The sequence below is a fragment of the Dendropsophus ebraccatus genome, chromosome 9 (assembly GCF_027789765.1).
Source record: "Dendropsophus ebraccatus isolate aDenEbr1 chromosome 9, aDenEbr1.pat, whole genome shotgun sequence".
Lineage (NCBI taxonomy): Eukaryota > Metazoa > Chordata > Amphibia > Anura > Hylidae > Dendropsophus > Dendropsophus ebraccatus.
The window spans coordinates 110,390,448-110,406,754 of NC_091462.1; the positions used below are offsets into that span (position 1 = coordinate 110,390,448).

General features: G+C 44.4%; 1 protein-coding gene across 1 annotated transcript; it reads left to right on the forward strand.

Annotated features, from left to right (window-relative positions):
• The first annotated feature begins 10,128 nt into the window (after positions 1-10,128).
• LOC138801482 (nmrA-like family domain-containing protein 1) lies at positions 10,129-16,307 on the forward strand. The gene is made up of 5 exons (XM_069984364.1): positions 10,129-10,275; positions 12,328-12,566; positions 12,835-13,084; positions 14,200-14,390; positions 14,952-16,307. The coding sequence occupies exons 1-5, from the start codon at positions 10,236-10,238 to the stop codon at positions 15,129-15,131; spliced, it is 900 nt and encodes a 299-aa protein (XP_069840465.1). The 5' UTR covers positions 10,129-10,235; the 3' UTR covers positions 15,132-16,307.

Consider the following 16,307-nt stretch of genomic DNA (forward strand, 5'->3'; position numbering starts at 1 on the left):
GTGATAAGGGACTGTCCCGTAGGTGGTAGTGGTAGTTATTCCCTTGGAACTTACACAATAAGATGTTCATCCTGATGGTGTTTGAGGTGCCCTTGATGGTATGATGCAGAAAGGAGGCGAGAACTGCAGTCGTGGATACCTGGCCGTCTGAGGTTTGTTTATTATAGAGTAACCAAGGTAGCCCCAGTACGACATAAGTGGGCAGCCCGCCCACTTATGTCGTACTGGGGCTACCTTGGTTACAAAAGCATAATCCTGTATTTAGTTGGGGTTCTGGAGGGTTGGTAAGTTGGGCCAGGAATGTCTTGGTAAATGTTTTCCTGTAGTTCTTGGTAATCTTGAACTTGAACAAATTCCTATCTTTATTTGTGACTATGCCGAGGTATTTTCTAAAGCACAGCCTGAGGGTCTTCCTCCAAACATACCGTACGACTGCATGACTGATTTATATCCTTGAGTGGCATATCCTAAGGGCCTCTAAAGGATAGCTATGAAACAGTACATAGCAGAGAGTCTCTAGAAAGGTCTTCTGTGTCACCTGCGGATTCTTTTTTGCGGGACGGGCAAAAGTAGGACAGAGGTCTCTGTCCCTGTATAGATTGTTGGCAGCAAAATAAAATTACATTAAGAACCAATATCCTTCACGCAGATCTGTTTATCCAGATTCAGGGAGCCAAATGATTCTCTAAGTTGGATCCATGGGAAGCCTACAATCTCATCCGGATCCGGGAGGGAGATGAACGGAAATTGCATTTAACACTCCAGAGGAACATTTTAAGTACTCGGTCATGCCCTTTGGGTTGTGTAACGCTACTGCAGTTTACCAGAATCTTGTAAATTAAATTTTCTGAGATTTAACTGGTCGATTCATAGTTGTCTATCTTGATGATATTTTAAATTATTCTAAAAAATTGGTCACCCCATGTCCAGCAAGTTTGTCAGGTCTTGCAGAGTTTGGAAGAAAATCCTTTATTCCTCAGTAGAAAATTATTTTTGGAGTACATGAGACCATTCCTTGGGTACATCTTGACTCCCGAATCATTTTTAATATGGATCCGGACAAGGTCCGGGCCATTGTTGATTGGCTCTGCCCCAATTCACGTAAGACCTTGCAGCGATTTCTGGTATTTGCAAATTATTATCACAAAAAAGGCCTTGGAGGCCTTTAAAATCTTAAGTATCGCTTTGTATAGAGCTCTCGTCCTGGTAAAACCTCACCACTCTAAATCATTTAATGTGGCGGTAGATGCGTCTGAGACACCTGCTGTTCTGTGGCAAGGTTCTGCCGCTTTGACTTTAGGCTATCAAGGAATGACACCATTTCCTTGCGGGTTGCAAGCAATGTGTAACAATCCTCATAGATCATAAAAATCTCACCTTCCTGGAAAATGCCAAGAGGTTAACCTCACGACAGGCAAGATGAGCATTGTTCTTCACCCGGTTTAATTTTGTTGCTATGTACAGACCTGGAGCTAAAAATGTCAAAGCCGACGGTCTGTCCAGTAGCTTTTGTGAGACACCATTGTGAGGGATACCCGGCCATCACAAGGTGTGTGCTAGGTGGGCAGAGCTGGTTGATGCTTGGGCTTAGCAGCCTATAAGCAGCGCAGTAGTATCAGGCCAATCATAGGCGGCAGGGCACTCCAGAGTGACGTCTGGTGGGAGACTAAGCCAGCAGCTATGTCTCATAGCAGCCTATGATTGTCAGCGTGTTCCTGACCTTGCCTTGTTTACTGAATTTGCATGTGATTTTGTACTTCGCCACTGTATGTGTAACACCCTTGGCGTGTTTCCTGGTTTTGGCCTCTGATTTCTATTGGTTTCCTGGCGTTCTATACGGGTTGTGACCACAGGCCTGGCTCAGGACCTTGGCTCATCATTCCCTCCTGGTTTTGATGTGGACTGTTCTCCATTTTTCCTTGATGGCCCTGCATGTAGCCAGTATAGGAGCCATTGCCTAGGTGAGGTTTGCTATCTAGGGCATTACGTCTCAGTAGGCCATGACAGCACTCGTGGAACAAATGCAAGGCCTGACACATCTTGTGCAGGACCTTGGACGACGAGTACAGCAGCTGGAGATTTCATAGTCTCAGACCATAGCAATTACTCACGCCGCTCCCTGGAACCCCGTAATATACTCCCACCCTCCACCACAGATCTAATAACCAGGACTGACTGCATCCGGCATCAGTAATCCAAGCCCGGAATCTACAGTCCTGAGTATTAGCAGAGAATATGGTTACATGATAGGCAGCCGTGTAATCCTCTATACTGAGGTGTGGTGTCACTGTACACAATAGACCACGTGTATAGTATAATCCCCTGCACTGATATGGTGTCTGATATCACTGTATACAATAGACCACGTGTATAGTATAATCCCCTGCACTGATATATGGTGTCTGGTATCACTGTATACAATAGACCACATGTATAGTATAATCCCCTGCACTGATATATGGTGTCTGGTATCACTGTATACAGTAGATCACATGTATGGTGTAATCCTATGTCGCTATATGTGGTGTCTGGTATCGCTGTACATAATACACAGCGTGTACAGCGTAACCCTTTGCCACTGCCGACCTCATACAGGTGAAATGACACCCAGACGTCTGTTTTTATAGTTAATTTTACTAGAACCGATGCTGTAAGAAAAAATGGTGGAAAACCACCACAAACCTGAGAGTATTTCACAGTATGTTTTACATTTGTTTCCTACATGTAGAGATCACAACTATTCACACATAGGATAGGATTGTGCAGTGTCCCAGTACAGATCCCGCTAAATGGCACACGTTGGTTGTTGTTAAAAAAATACCAGCACCTTATTGTGATCACCATTTTAATGTTTAGATCTATGTGGATAATGATGTTACTTCCTAAATAAATTACCTTACTAATCTTACTGTAAACCGATCACCGATCTCAGGGAGACCAGCCAAAGAAAACGCTGTCAGCTGCTGGTGAAAGCGCTCAGTACAGTGAAGACCTAGGTGCACTGCCCCCTAGAAATACAAATATGCAAAAAAGAGTCTGTGGAGCCTCATTTAAAAAGGTATTTGACTCAATTATAACTTTTGATATGTTACTGCCCATAGTGACACTAAAAATTCCTTCCATACTTGTTATTATCTATTCAGTCTCCTTCCCCAAGTTCTCAGCTGCTGCTTTCTGCTGAAGACACAAAAATCTGTGTGTGAGCTTTTCTCTCTGTCTCCCCCTCCCTTCTGAGACAGATCGCTGTCTGGCTTTCTTTGCAACATTGTAGCTCCTTTTGTAATGCTGAACTTTTGAACTGTGATTAACCCTCCCAGCATTACAAATAAACTACAATGTTGCAGATAAAGCTAGTCAGGAACTTGTTAACATCAGCCGTCTCAGATGGGAGGGGGAAGGAGGGGGAGACAGAGAGAAAAGCTTACACACAGATTTTTGAGTTTTCTGCTAAAGGCAGCAGCTGAGGACTGAGGAAAGGAGACTGAATAGATAATAACTAGTATGGAAGGAATTGTTAGTCTCACCATGGGCAGAAGCATATCAAAAGTTATGTTTAAGAGGAATACCCCTTTAAATAAGGCTCCACAGACTCTTTTTTTGCATTCCCTTCTAATCTTGTAATAATCCTCTACACTCCCAAGCTTATTGGAAACAGTCAGTGAGCTTGTTATCAGAAACAGCTTCACTCAGCTCCTATAATTCTGGGGGAGTTATATCTGTAGCCTCGATACAACCAAAGTTTATGATTTTTATCAGCGCAAAACTGTTAAAAAAAAACAAAAACATTTTTGTAAAATTTGTGCAACTTTTGTTCACCAAGAATCTGACATAGGTGCAATAATAAATTCCTTCCCTAAAACATTACTGTCACTCATAGACTTACAATGGAGCCGGATCTCATCATACAGTGAGCAGATAAGTGAAGCATGCTGGGTATTAACCGATCGTCTTGTTTTCAGCAGCGACTCTCTCTCTTTTCCACATTCAGACCAGGTACAGGCTGGAGTGAGTGGCCATGTTTGTGGAGGAATCAGGCCAAGCACACTCTAGCCAGCATTGGTGTCTCCAGTCTTCATCATTGCCATGATCCCTGCTCCTCCTCCTCTTCGGGGCCCCAAGCAGAATAACCAGTTTTTTATTTGTTACTGTTATTAATTTTGCCAGGTTAACCCTTATGTGTCTCTATCCCTGGTCACGCAGGTGTTATAGGGACACATCCCCGTGACTGTGAATATGGTTCATTTCATTGGAAATTAATCATTAAGCCCATTAAACCACTACTGACCTTAAGACTGGTATTCGACAATGAATAACAAATATCTAAGATATATATATATATATATATATATATATATATATATATATAAACCAACCTAAACACTGTGTCATAGTAAAGTGCATAATACATCAGAGATGCCATGAGAAAGGACATAGCGGGAGATTTATCAGGATGCGCCCATGGCATATGCCAGCTGTATCCCCCGCTCGCCTGATGGGCAGATGGGGGAGGGGTGGCCTCCTCCAGCACCAGATTTATCATGAATGATGTCTTTCATACAGTATAAATAGCCATATGTATAAGCTCTGTATGGCCTCTAGGGGTCTCACTACTTATATTTTGGTACTTCATCTTGTTGGTTGTTGTTCAGCAGTCCGCCTCATGTGTAATGGGAGCAAACATATGCACCGAATATGTCTGCTACTCACTAAACTGTGTGAGCATCTCGATAAAGGGCCAACTAACAAAGACAGGATAGTGTGTGGTATTGTGGTGACCGCCCGGCTGGTGAGCAGGAACGGCCGTCCGGTAACAGGTTAGCTGGAACAATGTGACACCACTTCTGTGGTGGTTGGCCGAGATATAGCTGTGCCCGGTGATGTTATGTTGTGACGCCAGTGCCGGTTGGGCACACAGGTATGCTGGCACACCTGCTTTTATTTTAGTGGGCTTGCTATACCTTTTTCCCCTGTGGACAGTAACCTGCCGGGCTGTTGCGGGGTCCCTTGGGAAATTATCATGGTGGTCTGGAGTGGAGTAGTGACCCAGTCGGACTATTGGCACTGCCACCCACAGAAAGGGGAGATGACCCAAGGAAGTGTGATTACTGTGTTGGTGCATAGTAAAGAACCACAGAGTCACATTAGAACAAATATAATCTTGTTTACTGTGAAGATACTTGATACAGAAATCAGGTAATACAGCTTTGCCTTGATATGGTACTGTATACTTGATAGACTAGATCTGTACTGAGATACAGCCGAGATGGCTGAGTTGCGTGCTGAGAGCTAGAGAATTCAGGAGAGTAGAGAGGAGGATGTCGACAGTCCCAAACCAATGTCGTACTGTGTTCTGCTGGACCTTCAGAGGTAGAATAAGTAGAGGTAGAATAAGTAGAATACCGCCACGGTTACCCAGGTTTGTCCTCTCATGTTTCGCTGTCTGTGGACTTTCTTAATACTTTGTCATTGTTTTTAACTCTGTCTGCTTTTTTTTTTGTGACTTGAATATTTTTTTTGCATTGATGTGAGGACACAATTATATTCTCTAACCCATCACTGTTTCTTAAAGGGGTTGTCCGGCGATAAAAAATTATTCACAGAATAACACACATTACAAAGTTATACAACTTTGCATTGTATGTTATGTCTGTGAATGGCCCCCTTCCCCGTGTCCCACCACCCCCACCCGTGTACCCGGAAGTGTGGTGCGCTATACATTACCTGTCACGTGCCGACCACGGTCTCCGATCCTCAGCAGTGACGTCTTCTTCGGGAGGCCAGCGGATCTTCCCGAGTGCCGGCCGCCCTCTGCAGCGTCATCCGAAGCTCAGCCGCGATTGGCTGAGCACAGTTATGCTCAGCCAATCGCGGCTGAGCTTCGGATGACGCTGCAGAGGGCGGCCGGCACTCGGGAAGATCCGCTGGCCTCCCGAAGAAGATGTCACTGCTGAGGATCGGAGACCGTGGACGACACGATATGCGGTGAGTATAATGCACCACACTTCCGGGTCTAGCGTGGGTGGGGGGAAACACGGGGAACGGGGCCATTCACAGACATAACATACATTACAAAGTTGTATAACTTTGTAATGTGTGTTATTCTGTGAATAATTTTTTATCGCCGGACAACCCCTTTAAGCTTTATACAGTATAATATTATTTTGGACTATTATAAGTGTAACTTCCTTTTATGCAGTCAGCAGAATCGCGCAGACAATGAAGCAGTTTTTCTTGTCAGTTCTCGGCGGTAGTTTTTTTTTGTTTAGGTAGGATGATACAGCACAAACCCTCCTCCCCTAAGATCCACATACATTATAGTGCAAAGTCATGTCTGCATGGTGTGAATGGGTAGTATCTGCAGTGATTTATAAGGTTACTTATATAGTTCCTATATAGTTATAGCTGATATCAGTTCAGCGCTCTCCTAGCAATCATCCCTGTCTATGTCAGCATTGTACTCCAGAGCTGTAATCACAACTCTGCAGCCTTCAAGGCCGAATTCTCCCAACATTACCTGCTTGTTCAGTGTCTGCAGAGTTTGCAGTGGAGATTTGTATTCTGGGAAATGTCTTCACCCATTTAGTCGTGTGCAGTCATCTGATCTGATGCATTAGGGTATGTTCACACAATAGGCAAAAATCCAAAGCATACCCCCATAATTTTGCTGTGGATTTGCAGCTTGTATGTGGCGGATTGAGACAAAAGGTTTGGAAGTGGGATTCCCTGTTTCATTTGTACTATCGATATTGACAGCGTGTAGCTCATAAAGGAAGTCAGTGGTTGTAAAAGGGATTGTTATTGGAGCCAGGAATCCCAGGTCAAAAAACTCTGTATAATATCATATTATGGTTAGGATAGGCATACTCATCCAGGCAGCTTTACAGTAGTAGTATACGTAAGCAGTGAAGCCGACACTCATAGAGAACAGCATCAGATATAGGTGACATATACAGCAATTGCATAGGATGAGGGCATAACACTGTGAATAGTCAAACACTAGGCAGAGGGAGAAACAGCATGTACTTATTGTCCATAGTCTCCATGAGTCCTAGCTACTCCTCCTCTCTCCTTGCTGGCAAACAGATCTGTGCTGTGGGACTTTTCACTTTTTTTTTGTTATACCTCCAGAAAAATTAGTCCTAGACAATCATCCTATAAAAATATATCTTTTATTTATTGAATTCATCACATATAATAAAATACAGAAAATAATATGCGAAGGGAGGAATGGAGACAACACCGACGCAATGGAAGAAAAGCCAGCAGTGCAAGTGGATGGAGAACATGAAGCTGGACAAATCATTAGACAAGTAACAGTATAAAAGACAGTACAACCATGACTAAGCAGTCAGACACTAACAGGATTCAGCTCCTAGTAGAACGTCTGTGGATTGTACACTACACACAATAGCCTGAGAAGCAAAAAGGGAAGTAGTGTAAAAGCACAGGCTAACACCCAGTCAGGGTAGGCGCAAGACACAAAAAATGGACTCAAACATTGTGACATACATTACCAGGAGGAAAACACCCCAACGCACGTTTCGGAACACCCTTCATCAGGGGGACCCTGATAATTACTGATTTTTCTGGGGGTTATTATTTAATTGTAGGAGTTTATTGAGCATTAGGATACCCTTCTGGTTTTTTTTCCCTGTGTGGGATCCACATTTTTGGGGGTGTATGTACTTCTTTTGTTATGTCATAGAGACATGTCAAAACTTTTGATTGGTCTTAGTTTCATCAGTCCAAGAGTGTCCAGACCGCTACCAAACGGGAGGAGGAGGAGAGGACATGTTGCAGCGCATCCTCTCCCCGCTCTGTGTAAGAAAAAGACTCCATTCAAGCAGGGCCGTATTTACCACTAGGCACCCGTGGTTCGGTGCCTAGGGCAGCACCTTGCAGGGGGGCAGCACCAGGGAGCAGGGGGACAGAAAAAACTATTTTTTTTAGTTTGGGGGGGGGGGGGGGGTATGGTGGTATTGGTCAGGTCTGATATCGCCAATAGGTGCGTGAAGATGGGGCGTCTTCAGGTTTGGCGCCTAGGGCAGCAGCTGTTAATACAGCCCTGATTACAAGCCCAACTTTTTTTCTTACTCAGAGCAGGGAGAGGACCCACTGCAACATGTCCTCTCCTGACTCCCGGTCTGAACACTCCTGGACCGATCAAAACCTTTAACATGTCTTTATGATATCTCTATGACATTAAGAGACTAAGCAGGAGAAGAATTCAGGAACCCCCATATTCCTCAAAACTCATGATGATGTTATTATTATTAGTATTTATTTTTAAAGCCCCCTGAATTCTAAAGCACTATACTAGAGATAGCGGGGAGGATAAACAGAACATTACATGAATAAGGTAAATGGCGGACTGGTAGATGAGGATAGAGGACCCTGCCCATGAGGTCTTACAATCTACAAGGTAATGGGAGAGAGACAGAAGGTAAAGGGGGCAGCTAGTCACAGTGTGATGCAGAGTTATTATTGGTTGTAGCCTTGTATAAAGAGATGGGTTTTCAGGTTACTTTTGAAGGACTTGATGGTGGATGAGAACTGGATGTGTGGGAGTTGTGAGTATGGGGGAGGCTCGGACAAAGTCTTGGAGGCGGTTGTTTGAGGTACGAACAAGGAGGAAGCAAAAAGGAGGTCACTGGAGGATTGAAGGTTGCGTGAGGGACGGTAGCGGGATATCAGGTCAGAGATGTACAGTGGGGACAGGTTGTGGATGGCCTTGTACGTCATAATCAACTATTTAAAGTGAATACGTGGGGCAATGGGGAACCAGTTGAGGGATTGGCAGAGGGGAGAGGTAGAGCGAGGGGAAAGGTGGATTAGTCGGGCGGCAGAGTTAAGGATAGACTGGAGGGGATCAATGGAGTTAGATGGAAGACAGAGAAAAAGAGGCAATTTAGGAAATGTTTTTGGGGTAGAGGAGGTGGGAGGTTGTCAGGACCTGAATGTGTGGTTTTAAAGACAGGTTTGGTTTCTTGGACATGTTGAGTTTTAGAAAGTGGGAGGTAAAAACATATAGCCGAGAGACCATGGGTCTCCAAACTGTGGCCCTCTAGCTGTTGCAAATCTACAATTCCCATCATGCCCGGACAGCTACAGCTTTGGATTTTGCTGTCGAGGCATGATGGGAAATGTAGTATTGCAAGAGCTGGAGGGCCGCAGTTTGGAGACCCATGTGATAGGCACTCTGGGATCCTGGATAGCGGAGAGTTGACATCTGGACCAGAGACATAAACGTCATCAGCATAAAGGTGGCACCTGAAGCCGTTGGATTCTATAATGTGTCCCAGGCCAAAAGTATAGAAGGAGAGGAAAGACGCCGAGAGCCTTGGGGGACACCAACAGTGAGAGGACGAGGAGGGGAGGTGGGACGTTCTCTTGCTCTAGCTTACTAAGCGGAAACCTGTTATGCTTACTGAAGTTTGGACCATCTGCAGTACTGTACAGCTCTGAACCTTTGTTACCCCCTTTGTTACACCATCCACTACACATTAAGCTTAGCCAGCTATTTAGAAACCAGGAAAGCCTTTGCAAACCCCTCAAGCCCATTACAAGGCCGTGGCACAACAAGGCCCAGCCTGCCCACTGGGATCCAATGATGTATCAATGTGAAGTAGTCAAACCAGGACCAAGCTCAATAAAAGATTGAGCGCAAAGGGTCATACCAGAAACCACTCCGGTACCACAGAATGCAGGGCCCTCAGTCCTATGTGCAGCTACGGCTCTCAACACAGAGGAGTGTGTGTGTTTGGTGATGGAGATTGGAGGGAGAACTGAATCTATGGCCCAGTGTGCACGGAAGGCTAGCTACGCCTCTGCTTCCCCTCTCCCTGCTATCTGTAGCCCCCCTTCCCTCCCCCCTCAATTCTTCCCAAATCCTCTCCTCCCTTCTCCCCCTAATTTCATGTCCCAGCCGCATTGGCTTTCTAATATCCATGTTGTTAAGCATGTATACACTCGCAGCCATTGTTTACAGGCCCGACTACTCCACGCACGTTTTCTACAAATCTTATAAAACACTGTTTGAAAAAACTGCATGGTCATGGTGAGTGGCGGCTGGGGCCTCATAGCAGGGAGTGCTGCCTGTCAGCCAGGAGAGTGAGCTTTGTCAACCCCTGGATAAAGGAAGAGGAGAGGCCCACGGGCTTCATTATATAAATAGCAGCTCTCTACTGCGGGCTGTATTACTGCAGGAAACACTAACAATCCAGCACACAGCCGCCATGTCTGCCAAGAAGGTCTTTGTTGTGTTCGGGGCCACAGGTGAGTGTGAGCGGCTGCTAATAATTGAATTAACAACTGTTCATCAGTATAGATATATATTATAGTATAGATATCACATAATAATAGTGTATACATATCATATAATATAGTATAGATATCACATAATAATAGTGTATAGATATAATATGATAATAGTGTAAAGATGTAATATGATAATAGTGTGTAGATGTAATATGATAATAGTGTATACATATAATAATAGTGTATAGATATAATAATAGTGTACAGGTATAATATGATAATAGTGTATAGATATCATATAATATAGTATAGATATCACATAATAATAGTGTATAGATATAATATGATAATAGTGTAAAGATGTAATATGATAGTGTATAGCTATATAATAATTGTGTATAGATATCATAGTAATAGTGTATAGATGTAATATGATAATAGTGTACACATATAATAATAGTGTATAGATATAATAATAGTGTACAGGTATAATATGATAATAGTGTATAGATATCATATAATAATAGTGTATAGGTATAATATAGTATAGATATATAATAATTGTGTATAGATATCATATAATAATAGAGTATAGGTATAATATAGTATAGATATAATAATTGTGTATAGATATCATATAATAATAGTGTATGGGTATAATATGATATGGCCATGTTCACACACGCAATTTGCAACAACGGCCGTGATTTATGCAGAAGATACCTTGTACGTGAATGAATGGAATCCCGGCCGGAGCGTATACACACAGTATACGCTCCAGCGGGGATTCCAAGCAGCCGCACGAGAAACTGACATGTCAGTGAATAGCGCCCGCACAGACATGTCAGCTCACACAATGGGGCGTTTAGGGGTGTATAGGTATAATATGATAATAGTGTATAGATATCATATAATAATTGTGTATAGATATATAATAATAGTGTATAGGTATCATATAATACTAGTGTATAGATATCATATAATTATAGTGTATAACTATATGACAATAGTGTATAGTGGTAATATATAGTGTATACAGTAGATATACCTGAAGAATAGATCTTTAGCACAGTGAACCTTATGTGGTAAATCTTGCTGGTAATCCCCACACATCACGCTGGACCGTCCGGGTCTGCAGTAGGTCTGGCTGCCACAGCTGACATTATCCTGTCCCTAGGTGACAGTGCTGTACCTTCCTAGATGTCTGAGCAGGGCACCCCGGCTCTGCGCAGGAGCCGGTACAGGTGACTGTAAGTTGTTTTTTATTCCCCCCCCCCCCAACCCGCTGCCCATAAAGATATACTTCCCTGGGCCCTACCGGACGTGCTGACAGTGTGTTGTAGCTGACAGTCCCCTAGTAAGCATAATACCTTTTGGTAATTTTCCATGCAGTGGATTATGTACAATTTCGGGTCTCCTACTGCAATGAAGAGTCAAAGAGGAGTTGTGTCTTAGCACTTTTACACTCGGGCACACCTCACCACTGCTTCCTCCTCCCTCTTCTTCATGAATAATCTCTGCTACAAATAATGGCCGTTATTATGAAAATACGGCTGTGTTTTTTACGTAGTGTAAAAACCGGCCTTAGCCAGTGTCTTTGCCCTTTATTTCAGACATACAGAGGATCTACAGAGGACTGATCTGCAATCAGATATAGTTTAATCTCCTGTGGAGCTGGAAAGGGACAAAGGGAAAAATCACCTGTCTAAAAACCAACAGTGTTTTTCCTCTGGGTTTGATTCCCCTGATTAAAATGAAATGTATTTAATTTTTAAAAGTGCAAAGAATTCCCAATGAGTTCCTAATTAGTTTTAAATCCATTTTTTATACAATGATAAGAAAAAAATTGAATTTCCATCAGGTGAATCGAACCCAGGAAAAAATCATCATGGGTCTCAAGATAGGTGATTTCACCCCTAGACCTCAGCTCCCTTCTCCCCTGATTACTTAGTTTGGATGGGTGACAGCTCTTGGAAAAGTCCTGGTGGTTCCATCTTCTCTCTCTCTCTAGATATAAAGTGACTGACATTGGTATAATTCTGCCCGTCATGTCTTGTCCTCTCTCCGCAGGAGCTCAGGGGAGCTCAGTGGTTGACGCTCTCCTGGCAGAAGGCACCTATGCAGTCAGGGCAGTGACCCGAGACCCCAGCAAACCGGCAGCGGTGAAGCTGAAGGGGGCCGGAGCGGAAGTCGTGTCTGCAGATCTGGATGATGAGAAACGTCTGGAGGCCGCACTGCGCGGAGCTTATGGAGCATTTCTGGTCACCAACTTCTTTGATCATGGAAGCAAGGAGAAAGAGGTCACTCAGGTAAGGGACGCCATAGTAACATCACCTTTACACTCTGAGCCCCATTGTCTGGAGCTGCCATGATGCTGGTGGGCAGACGACCCCATGGCTCAATTTTTTTATTCTTCTGCTCCATTGATAATGAACATAAGGAAAACAAGGCCGATTTGTATGTATACTGCTGTTCTTTCAGTCTATATGTAAAGCAGGAGGCTTAGGATGAACACGGCAATAGATCCTGATATCATACAGAAGTTCAGTACAATGATATCCGTTTTTCCACTTTCAGGGTAAACTGGTTGCAGACGTGTCCAAGCGTCTTGGCCTGAAGATCGTGATCTTTAGCGGCTTGGAGAATGTAAAGAAACTGACAGGGGGGAAGCTGGAGGTGCTGCATTTTGATGGTAAAGGAGAGATTGAAGAATACTTCAGAGAGATCGGGGTCCCCATGACCAGCGTCCGGCTCCCCTTCTACTATGAGAACCTGCTGACCGTCATTAGGCCCAAGAAGAACAAGGACGGGGACGGCTACTCTTTAGGTACAAAAAAATGTTCTGTTCCTGATATTGTAGAGCATCCTCTTAGCTTCAACAAAGTCCAAACCAATATGGCGGCTTCTACGGACAAATGTGTCTAATGGTACAGAATGTACTGACGACTAGGAAAGCTGGCTGACATCCCCACATAGCTGTTTTTGTTGTTAACTGAGCTTGCATGCAGACTGCCACTGGTAATCTATCCCCTAAGGCCTTAAGGCTCATTTACATGGCCGTCGCGAGGCCGGACACAAGTGGTGATCAGAGAGATCGGTGCTTGTTTTCAGAGCCTTCAAAAGGCTTGATGAGAAATGTGGGCGATAACAGCAATTTATATGGCGGCACAAAATATTCCGTCAGCTGATTGCTGGCTCTTTTTGCACAGGCCCAGTGGCATAGCAATGGGACTGTTGTTTTTTTCTCCATAAAGCTTGAATGGAGCGCCAGCTGTACAGCTATGTCCTCATTCTTGTGATCGGTAAGTGACCCTAATGGTCTTGATTGGTAAGGGGTCCCAATGGTCTGGATTGCTAATGGGTCCCAGTGCTCTGGATTTGTCAGGGGTCCCAATGGTCTCGATTTGTAAGGGGTCCCAATGGTTTGGATCGGTAAGGGGTCCCAATGGTTTGGATCGGTAAGGGATCCCAATGGTCTGGATTGGTAAGGGATCTCAATGGTCTGGATTGGTAAAGGGTTCCAATGGTCTGGATTGGTAAGGGGTCCCAATGGGTTGGATCAGTAAGGGGTCCCAATGGTCTGGATTGGTAAGGGGTCCCAATGGTTTGGATTGCTTAGGGGTCCCAATGGTTTGGATTGGTAAGCGATCCCAATGATCTTGTAGATCGAGCATGAGATGGTAGTGCCCCTTTAAATATAGTAAACTGAAGAGTTCTGGAACTTTGGAAATTTTGCATTATTAATGTTTTAACGATTCTCAAGGATTGGGATTTGTTACACTTGTATCTAGTGTACACAATCCTCTGGGGGCTAAACAACCCGGACGCCATTTTCATTATACAACGACTGAGCTTTATGCTCATAAAACTGAAAAATCCCTTTAAAGATGCATCTTGGGCAGACAGTCTGCTGCAATTTCTTGACTTTCAATTTCTTTTTAGGCATCCCGATGGGTGACGCTCCTCTGTACGCAATGTCTGTAAAGGATCTGGGCGGTGTGGTTGTCAGTGTCCTGAAGTCTCCATCAGAGTACATAGGAAAGGACATCGGACTCAGCACAGGGAAGCTGACGGTGGAGCAATATGCAGCCATAATGTCCAGCGTCACCGGCAAGGACATCAGAGACGCCAAGGTGAGATCAGCGGCTCGTTCTGATAGGTTTCTCCTCAAATTATTGATTTTGCATATATCACCTTGGTAAATTTTTTCACATGTAAGCTCCGCCCTCATATATACTGGCCACACCCCCATCACTATACGGGAGATAAGTATCCTCAATGGGCCACTAAACTTAAAGGGGTTGTCTCATGGAGATAATCTGCATCGTATTGCTGTAATATAGACATCATAGATGGGGGGCGCCGGATCCAGATTACCATTTTATAGAGAGCTGATCTTGTATAGTAAAGGGGTGGTGCAAGCCATCCTTGGATTACATGTCCAATACAATTGTGTTGGCCGGGATGATGAATTGTTTGATTCCATAATCAAAAGCCACTTGTGCCCTAATCACAACCAGAGCTGCATTCACAATTCTGCTGAATCCCAGTTGCCTCTCAGGATCTCAGCGAGCTTTGTGTCCTTGCAGTTTTCTGCACTCGTTGAAGGAGTAATAGATTGTATTTAGCCGCATGGCATATAGAGGACAGGCTGGGATAGAGGATGATCTGTAACCTGTGTGTTTTACCTGCAGATCACCATTGAACAGTATGAGAAGCTCGGCTTCCCCGGAGTAGAAGAACTGGCCAACATGTTCCGATTCTTTGTGACGAAGCTTCACCGGGACGTGGAGCTCACCTACAAGCTCAACCCCAAGGCCAAGAACTTCCAGCAATGGATGGAGGAGAACAAGGAAGGGTTCAAGGACTTGTAAGGGACAAGAAAAGACTATGAAATACTGGGCGATTGCGGTTATTTTAACGTGTCCTATGTCCTGTATCGATTATAACACTACCTTACACTCAGTATATAGTGGACCCATTTCAGCCCTCCAAGAAGGAGGGAAGGCCAGTTTTAGACAGGTGTAGTATGGCTACATTCCTACAAGTACTGTACCTCATTGCAAACGAAGGACCTGCACAGGCTCCATGCTGGACCCCTTAGGGTCCTATTACACGACCCGATCATAAACTATAAACGAGTGCCGATCTGCTAGATCGGCGCTCCTTTACTGAGCAATTACATGGGCTGACTATCGGGCAGCAAGGGCTACACGGACATAGATAGCGATGTTAGCCCTTGCCTTTAGTACTAATTTATCTTTCCATGATCCCCAGTGTCCTCAGGGCTTCCCCGGTGTCCTCGGGTCTTCCCTGGTCTCTGCAGGTTCTGCTCCCCTCTGTTTCGGTCTCTGCATAGACAGGCCGCCGTCCGATCAGCCAATCAATGGCTGCGGCATGTCTCAGCCAGGGAGTGGACGCGGCCTGTCAGGGCAGAGACTGAAACAGAAGGGGGCAGAACGCAGAGCTGCGGAGACCAGGGAAGCTTTGAGGACACCTGGTAACGTGGTAAGGTCAGTTAATACTTTATTATTGTATACTACAATCATCAGCCGTCGGCCACGTTATCACTATTACAGATAGCTATTATACGTCCGTGTAATAGGGCCCTTAGACATCATGTACCTATTGCAAGTAATATCCACTGGGAGCCAACTAGTTAAGATCAGTTCAGACTATCTACCTCAGAAAAGCCAGTGGTGAGGATAGTCCCACACTCATCCTATATCACATTACTATAGGGGTACCTCCCCATAGCAGCTATCTCACAACAATATAGGTAACGCGGCCCTCATTTGCTGTGTGAGGTTTCTTGTCAAATGTTCCAAATCTCTGAGTCTGGTTCAGTCATTGAACGTCCAACAATGAGACGACCACATTCCATCCATCAGACCTGGAGGAAAGACCAACGACCCCTGTATACCCGCTCTTCACCGTCCAGGAGAAGACTGCAGGGGAGCCGTGGGGCAGCTCCTGCCGCTGTCACATCTCTGTAAATGTGAACATGGTTCATCTAATCGGAAGTTAAACATTAAACCTACTAAACCGCT